This window comes from Berghia stephanieae, chromosome 1, assembly GCF_034508935.2.
Source record: "Berghia stephanieae isolate SIO BIC M18660-M18661 chromosome 1, UCSD_Bste_1.3, whole genome shotgun sequence".
Lineage (NCBI taxonomy): Eukaryota > Metazoa > Mollusca > Gastropoda > Nudibranchia > Aeolidiidae > Berghia > Berghia stephanieae.
Genome location: NC_088360.1, coordinates 77,955,485 through 77,964,252, shown reverse-complemented (window position 1 = coordinate 77,964,252; position 8,768 = coordinate 77,955,485). Strand labels below are relative to the sequence as shown.

Genomic DNA, 8,768 nt, shown 5'->3' with positions numbered 1-8,768 from the left:
CCTGACCGAGGTACTTAAAGATTTCTTTTGTGGAATCCAGAAACAAAACAAAAATTATATTTGATTTATTATGCCTAGGGGTGTTACTTAAAAGCATATTGAATTTGTTTGCAGGCGATGATCTATTACAAGTTTATTAAAATGTTAGTGTTTTCATTGTTTTCATTAAGATTGGATAAATTTTCGTTTCGCTACAAGCAGGGAAAGAACCAACTCAGAAATAAAGGTTTATATAGAAAAGAAAAACTAAACATATTACAAGGGGCAAAACAATTAGGCTTGCAGTTTTTAAGCTGGCAAACAACATGACAGCAGTATATAGTTTGATAAATGCGCTCACCTATGCATTGTTTTAGACAACAAAATTAAATTACAACACCGGCCTGTAATTATTGAGAGTTAAATGAAACAAGTTAGAAATAGGCCTGAGGTAGGCAACAACTTTGTCAAGAATTGTAGATGAATAAATCAAGGGAGAATGTTCACAAAATGCAAGGCCCACCATTACATCAAAAAGTGATAAAGATAAAGTGTAAACTTCGACAATTATAATTTAGGCATAACATGGACTATAATCAACTTTCAATGCTTTTGCATTTGATACTTAGTAATGATTATATGAGAAATTAGCAAACAAAACTTAAAATCAGAATTACTAGTTTTAAACGAATGATCACTGGTATTGTAGAAGTAAAACTTTAACACACAAAATGCTCTATGAATAAGGCAGAATTTGATATTGAATGTGGTAAAAACCATCACATGCTTATATGAACTAAAGAAAGAAGAATGGAGGGGTATGACAATGCATATTCACAAGTCACCTGCAAAGTTTCAAGAGAACATCTTTGTGAATATCAAAATAGTTAAACATAAAACGCTTTTGGACGGGATAATTACAGATTGGATAGTGGATTAGATAATGCAAATCATTTATACCGCGCCTATTCCATATACAAACAGCTCTAGGCTCCTTTTCAATACAAACTTCAAAGCTACACTAACAGGTCATAGGTACACAAAACATTCTTAAGACGTTCATGGGATTCATATCTTTAAAAGTTATAAATAGCCAGTGCCTAGGTAATTAATTTATGATATAAGTGGAATAAAAATATAACAGAGTATCATCATAGATGCCTTAAATATCCCAACACCCACTGGAATATTCTTGCAAAAAGAGGACAAACTTCTGAAGTAAAAATGTCTTTGGAATAGATAATTACTTATTTAAAGTGGTCGGTAGACCGAAGCAAAGGTGAGGATAACAAAAAAAAAAGTATTTTAGATTTTCAACAAGTAATATTTAGTATCTGAGCCCAATGTGGAAAAGCGATGAAAAAACGTAAATAAGAGGAATTTATTTTTAAGAAGCATTCCTGTGCCCTTAAATGAAAACATGACCTAGCAAGCCACTGAAAGAAATAGATAGGCAAATAAAATTTAAAACACAGGTGAAAATTTTACAAGTAATATTTAGTATCTGAGCCCAATGTGGAAAAGTGATGAAAAAACGTAAATAAGAGGAATTTTTAAGAAGCATTCATGTGCCCTTAAATGAAAACATGACCTAGCAAGCCAATGAAAAAAATAGATAGGCAAATAAAATTTAAAAAACGGGGGAAGATTTAATAAAATACAAATTTTTTTTTGGCAGAATCGGTGATAAAGCTGTAAGAGAGCAATAATGAAATTGGAATTGAGTTTATCTAAGGATGCAAAATTCAATATAAAGAAAATATGGCAACACATCGTTTCTTAAAGTAAAAACAGAATGGATCGGGGGAGATTTGCACGATTCCCTCCTCGCCCCCCCCCCCCCCCCCCCCCCCCACACACACACACAAAATTGACAAGGAAGACGAATATAGGTGAAGACAGAATTTGGCTGGGTTTTCAGAGGAAACTCACTGATATGTGCCGATTTTAGAAATAAAGAGAGGAATGAAAAAAAGAAATGGAGTGGCATGCTAAATGATAAAGAAACTTTTGGGAATTTCTTACATTTTGTAGCAACAACCAAGAATGGATGGACATAAATTCATCATACAGTGCTTTCATTAAGGGCAATGGAATTGAAAAAAGATGGTTTAGCGACAACTCATGAGAAGAATGTCAAGATTACTAGATTATTTTATAAAACGTTTTCTTTTTACTGAAAAGCACTAATTTTATCTATTTATCTTTTTTTTTTTGGTATATCATTGTCAGTTACATACATATATATATATATATATATATATATATATATATATATATATATATATATATATATATATATATATATATATATATATAGATATATATATATTATATTTACTTAAGTGACTATTGATTTGCATTGTGTTAATGTAAAGTTGGTCATTATTATGACTCATAAGCCATTTCATATGCTGAGAATTCTTCGATTCTATCACAAAATTTTATTTATTTATTAATTTTTTTTCTTGGTTTTATTCGCGAAAAAAGAAACTTGGTTTTAAGTTTAAAAAATTTTGTTCATGAATATTTTTATAAACTTTCATGTTTTGGATTTATAGAAAAGACGGAAGGAGAGCAGGCCGATTCTGCTCAGACTGCTACATTTGAAGATGACGATCCCAATAAAGAAAAGGAAGCAGAAATGATGCTGGAATATATTGAAAAATTTAATGAGCTTTTTGAAGACGGCCTATTTGAAGAAGCTGCGGTACATGCTGCCAATAGCCCTAAAGGAATCCTCAGGACCCAGGCAACTCTTGCCAAATTTAGAGGTTGGTATTGGTCTTATTTTATAGCTGAAGTGTTTGTGATAAATATGGTTGATGACAATCAGTTGTTTTGTTTTTTTGAAGAAATGTCTTTGTGTCTTTATCAAAAGCGGACACAACAGTTTCAGAACAGAATGTTGTGCATTCTTTCCTTTAGTGTAGTTCATCGTGTCCATTATTTAAAGGATCATCCTCCTCGTTTGCTTACCTTGTTTATGGTTCTTAGCTTTCTGTATTATTGAAGTATTTTGTTATTAATTTCTGGTTGTAAAAATTATTCCATTACATGTGTTTTCCACTCCGTAACAAAATTGATCTTTGCGCTCCCATTTGCTTTGAAATATTATACCATTTAGATTGCCATTATAACATTTTTTTTAAAAGTGTGTCTATGGGTGTTTGTTTTATTTGTTTTCAGATGTGAAAGTTAAAACCAAGGGCAGGTCACCCCTGCTTGCATTCTGTGATTCCATAATGTCATCTGTCAAAGCAGCAGGTAGCAGACCTAATGAAGCTCTTTCAATGGACTGCATGGAAGCGTGCCTTAATGAAAATAGACTTGATCTTGCCTATCACTGGCTTTCCCAAGACAGGTAATATTTCTATATGTACTGTGATTCATTTATATGAATCTATTCACCAGAATTCCCTCCTCGTCTTGACGGCCAGAACTATCATGTGTACAAGTTATGCAGTTTTTTGTACACTCCCACTTATTGTGTGAAGGAATCATATTTTATTGTCACTATGATATCAACTGACAGTGTATTCCAATCTTCATTGGTCATAGGGAATAAAGATTCATTTGTCTGTGTTTTATGTGATTGTTCACCAAGAGACACAACTTTTAATTTTAATTTATATTAAAAGACAGTTTAAAGGAATGATATCGAATTATATTTTTAATGCAATTAGAGATAATGAATGATTCAGAAACATTTGCTGTCTTGGAGGTCGATTTTGAATTACCTTTGCAATGGATTATTTGAATGGTAACGAAATTCTCTTAATTTGATTAGAATTATCGTTAATTTCAAGAAATGCAATGATTCAATTATATAACTTGGATTTTGTGTATTGCATTTTATTAAATTCGTCACGTTTTTATATTCCCCACCATTTACATTAATATATAAGCTACATAATCAGAAAAAAATCACACTGGATTAGAAAATAAGCTTGAAAGCTTTACCGCTTTAACATATAAGATCATTGTTTTATTTCTGTTATCTGTTTTCAACTATATATTTTGTTATAAATGTATGCATTCAAAATGACAGCAGATAGTTTATTTTGTGAAGTAAGTTTCTGGGTTCTATTATCTAGAATGACTCATGGTGATTCTATCATATTCTTATTCATTTTGCGTTTATAATTAAATATCTTAAATTTCACAAGGTCTGATACTATTTCATCGCATCTTTCCAGATCTTTATCTTACAGAAGGACCTCCCCACATTTTTCACTCTCATTTACCTTTTTTTTCTCTTTCTTTTTCTCTCTCTTGTACGTTTCCATCAAATTTGGTAAATTATTGGCGAAAGCCTAAAAGTAAATAAACTTGAAACTTGAAACATGTTTTCAGAATTACCATGCAAAATATGGCATACTCTATGGCTTTGTCCTACCTAGTCTTTTCGTGTTCAATGTTTGTTTGTAATGATGCAAAAAAGGGTTTACAGTGGAAAGTCATATTCTTGTGAAGAATAAAGACATTGACTCATCCCAACTATTTGGTGTAATCTGACCAGTTATTGGGAGGTCTTAGATACAATCCCCAGTTGACGCAAGCTGATTGTTTTGAATTATTTTTTCTTGTATTTTTCTCTTTCGTCCTGTGTGATATATTGCTACACTTTTCAGAAAACATTTTGCTTTAATCTTGATATCCTTTTGTGCGTATTTTCCAATTGCCATTGTTTGAAAGGTCTTATTATAGAATTGATAATCAAAAGAAATCTTTCTTTTTACAAAGACGTTGTTTCATCCACACTTTTTGGAAAAAAATTGTAGAATTCAATCATCTTTTGTGATTTTTAATATGAAGATAGGTGTAAAAGAATGTGGGGAAAACACAATATTTAGTCTAATATGAATGTTATTAAATATTTCTTTTTTCTATTTTTGGTGGTATAATCCAGACTGAGTCAGTCTTTGGGCTTGGGCAAGCTCATATCCGAGCACTGCTCATGCCCCCTTCCATGTAAATGTGGTTGTCAGGCATTGGCACAAAGCGTCTTTACCAGACTGAAGAGTCATCAAGATGTCGTCCTTACTATGCTAAAGCAAGGCAAATATCAAGGAGCATTGCAACATGGCCAACTTCGTCAATGCATCAACGATGAAAATATTGTCACAATTCTCATGCAAGTCTGCAATCAAAGCATTGTGACAGGTCTGTTGCAGAGAGATTTTAATGGCAGTAAATGTTGTAAGTAGTTTTTTATAATGATATTATAATGCCAACTGTTTGTCTGTCATGACAGTTCACTGTGATGATGATAATGATGTTTATACGAAGATTTGATAATAATAATGATGATAATAATAATAATAATAATAATAATAATAATAATATAATAATATAATAATAATAATAATAATAATAATAATAATAATAATAATAATAATAATAATAATAATAATAATAATAATAATAATAAAAAAATATTCATGACATTTACAAGATAAGTCTGACATAATTATTTTCATCATGTTTGAAGCATGGTTTATTTTTAAAAATAGGACTCGTATAATTTCACAGGAATCACCTTGATGTTTTAATTTCAATGTGCGACTGCGTGTTCTAGTGGTATCCACTTGGCTTGTGATAAGTAGGTGGAAGAGTTGAATCTAGTTGTGGGAGATGCAATGTGAAGTCTTTAAAAAGGCTCTTAATTCACATTATCTCACCACACTCAGTTGTTAAATAAGAACCTGGCCAGTAACAGCATTATTTCTCTTGGTACCCTTGTAAGCATTGTATGCTCTTTTAGTGGATATTACGCTATACTTTATAAAGCCAATGTTTTCTAAAGTGTTGTTTTTTACTTTCTCTTTTTGTTTAAGTCAAAAAAATATTCTATCTATTTCCAGTGCCAGATTTGAATTTTGGATCACTCTTGAGCGCTTTGGTTGGTTTGGAGAAAATTGAAATGGTGTCCAACCTAATACAAATGATGTTGAAGCCATCCTCAATAGATGGGGGTACGTTTACTCGAGGAAAACTACGTAGTGTGTGTGTGTGTGTGTGTGTGTGTGTGTGTGTGTGTGTGTGTGTGCGTGTGTGTGTGTGTTGTTTTTTTCCTCATTCCAAATTGCTGGCCAAGAACAGATGGTTTTGTCAAAAATATCTTGAACCAACTACAATGGAAAATCTTCAGGCACAGAGAAAGCAAACAAGACTTACACGGATGTATATAATTGTAAATCAAAACAATACAATCCCTCCATTCTTCAAATCACAATAAAACATATTTTTTTCACAATAAACCGACACGACGTAACTGAAAACTCACTAGACCTTACACAAGAACAGACACATAAAAGTAAAGTTTTCCCCCGGTCAATTTACGAATGTAGAAATCTACTAAATTACATAATTAAAAGATTGTCTCCAGAAGCATGTTGGCGTTCACATGCTTATCATTTGTATAAAATGAACATTTTCATAATGGGCAGACATGCATCGTGCATCAAAACCTATTATATTGGATTTAAATTTCAACCAAGAACCAAAATCTGGGTGTTGCATTGAAATTGGGTTTAGACTTTAAAATCATTGAAATTCATGTTGATAAGATTATTTTATTTTTTGTAATGAAGTGTAATATATTATATATTTATTTTACATTATTACCTTCATTTATTGGTGATGTCAGCCTCCAGCGCAAAATCCAAACACAACTTTCTTATAGATTATGAAAAAATATTTAAAGCTTTGATATCATAGGACAGATGTTAGCTTCGGCTTTATTTCTCCCTTTATCTGATCAGGGTTAGTGCATGACTATTTTTTGATTTGTCTGTCTCATTTAACAGATGCTACCACCACATTGTTGAGTCTTCAGTCTGCTGTGATGCAAGACACAGCTACTACCCAAGATCAGTGGATGGTTGTGCTTGAAATGTTAAGCATTGCTGGCTTTCAGGATTCACTGTACCAACTCTTAGCTATGACCTTCGTTGTAGACATTGTACAACAAGCATGGAAGGCTGAAAAAGTGGACAAAAAGAAAGGAGGCATCTCTTTTCCTGAGGATATAGAGATGGACAAGAATGATGACGAGAAAGGGAAGGATTCAAACAAAGTGGATAATTGTGATAATGATGATGATGATGATGTTGCAAAACTCGATGATGATGCTAAAGAATCCAGTATTGGTTTGTCATCAAGATCTCGAGATGATACAAATACTTCTATAGACCATTCATCTCGAGAGACAAGCCCTGAAATCGGAAGGCGGCATGGACAAGTGGCTGTAAAGGAGTCTATTCTAAAGAAGAGACATCATGAAAAACAACATGAACAAGATCCAAGTTCATCAGAGTGTACGCCAAGGAAAAGCCCACCTGTTGTTAGAAAACGAGTAATGAAAATTTCAAGGAAGAAAGGTGGCACAGCAGCTGCTAAAGATCAAAGCAACGATGACGACGATGATGATGATGTTGATGATAATGAAGGCAATGGCAGTGGTAAAGAAAGGAGTGCTGGGAGAAGAAGAGTTCGAATGAATTTAACATTAAACAGCACTGACATGAAAAGAGCAGACAGAGAAGGAGAGAGGTCAGTTGAATTTAATGATGATGCAACCCAAATTATTGGTCAGGCAAATGACAGTCAAGGTGACTCGGAGGCTGAAATTAAATCAGTGGAAGTAGAAAACAGAGTTTGTTTCGAAAATCAGGAAGAGCAAAGTGAACAGCAGAAAAATGTAAATGAACAATCAAATGAAACAAATAATTTAAATGTAAAATTTGAAATTGCAGCAGAGGATGTGTTAGAGGAGTCACATACAAATTTGAATGAAATAGGGGCTATAGAAGCCATTCCCACAGAGGAAATTAGTACAAATGAGGAAGTAGGATTGAAAACTGAAATACATATGGCTCTTGAGATAAAAGAAAGTGCAATAGAAGACAGTGAATTGAAAGAATCGATGCCAGATGTTGAAAATAGTCTTGGGAAAAACACAAAGCCTGAACTTGAAAGTACAAACGATGGTCTTGATGGTGATAATGAACAGACTAGTAATATTGGGGAAGTTGATAAAAGTAGTTCACCCAGAGTCAAGTTTGTTGATGATGTTGTCAAAGATGATAGTGATGAGATTAGGATTGCTGACCAAAATGGTGACAAAATCAATGACAGTAATTCTCCAATCGTGAAATCTGATGATAATGGTGTTGATTGTGCTCAAGATGAGTTTGGTGAAGAGGAGAAGAAGGAATTTGACCATATTGATATGAGCAATTCGAGAAGAATCACATTTGCTGATGAGGAAAAGAATGGCAAAGAAGATAATGAAATATGTGATACTGCAGACGTTGAAATTATGCAAGATTTGACAACAGAAACAAAAAGAGAGGAAGACCAAATTTAGGAATAAAAGCATATCATAAAGAAAAAAGTTACAAGAAATAAATGTTATTTTTTGTTGTTACTGCTGTTATTATTTTTTGTTATTATTAACACTATTATTTTTATTGTTGTTATTATTGTTATTATTATTATTATATATTATTATTATTATTATTTATTATTATTATTATTATTATTATTATTATTATTATTATTATTATTCTATTAATATTTTTTTTACCAGGAACTTCATATTACAAAATGTTTATTAGCATATCATTCTAAACTTCACTGCATAATAAAATGTGATCTAAATAATCAAATGTGGATGATGTCTTTTCATGTTGATTTGACTGGAGAGGGTTTTCTTTCTTTCTTTCTTTTTTCTACTTGCCTGTTCCTTGCGTTCCACAGCACATTGAAATTGCTTATTATCT

The 8,768-nt window shown here is 32.2% G+C and overlaps 1 protein-coding gene across 1 annotated transcript in view; it reads left to right on the top strand.

The window, feature by feature from the left end:
- The window catches only part of LOC144957966 (clathrin heavy chain linker domain-containing protein 1-like), a 13,647-nt gene extending 5,267 nt beyond the window's left edge, over positions 1–8,380 (top strand). Inside the window, exons 6-10 of the mRNA XM_078889533.1 lie at positions 2,541–2,753; positions 3,169–3,343; positions 4,892–5,181; positions 5,847–5,957; positions 6,792–8,380. Coding sequence (XP_078745659.1) covers positions 2,541–2,753; positions 3,169–3,343; positions 4,892–5,181; positions 5,847–5,957; positions 6,792–8,353 — 2,351 coding nt within the window. The 3' untranslated portion in view covers positions 8,354–8,380. The remainder of the gene's footprint in view (positions 1–2,540; positions 2,754–3,168; positions 3,344–4,891; positions 5,182–5,846; positions 5,958–6,791) is intronic.
- Positions 8,381–8,768: the final 388 nt, after the last annotated feature.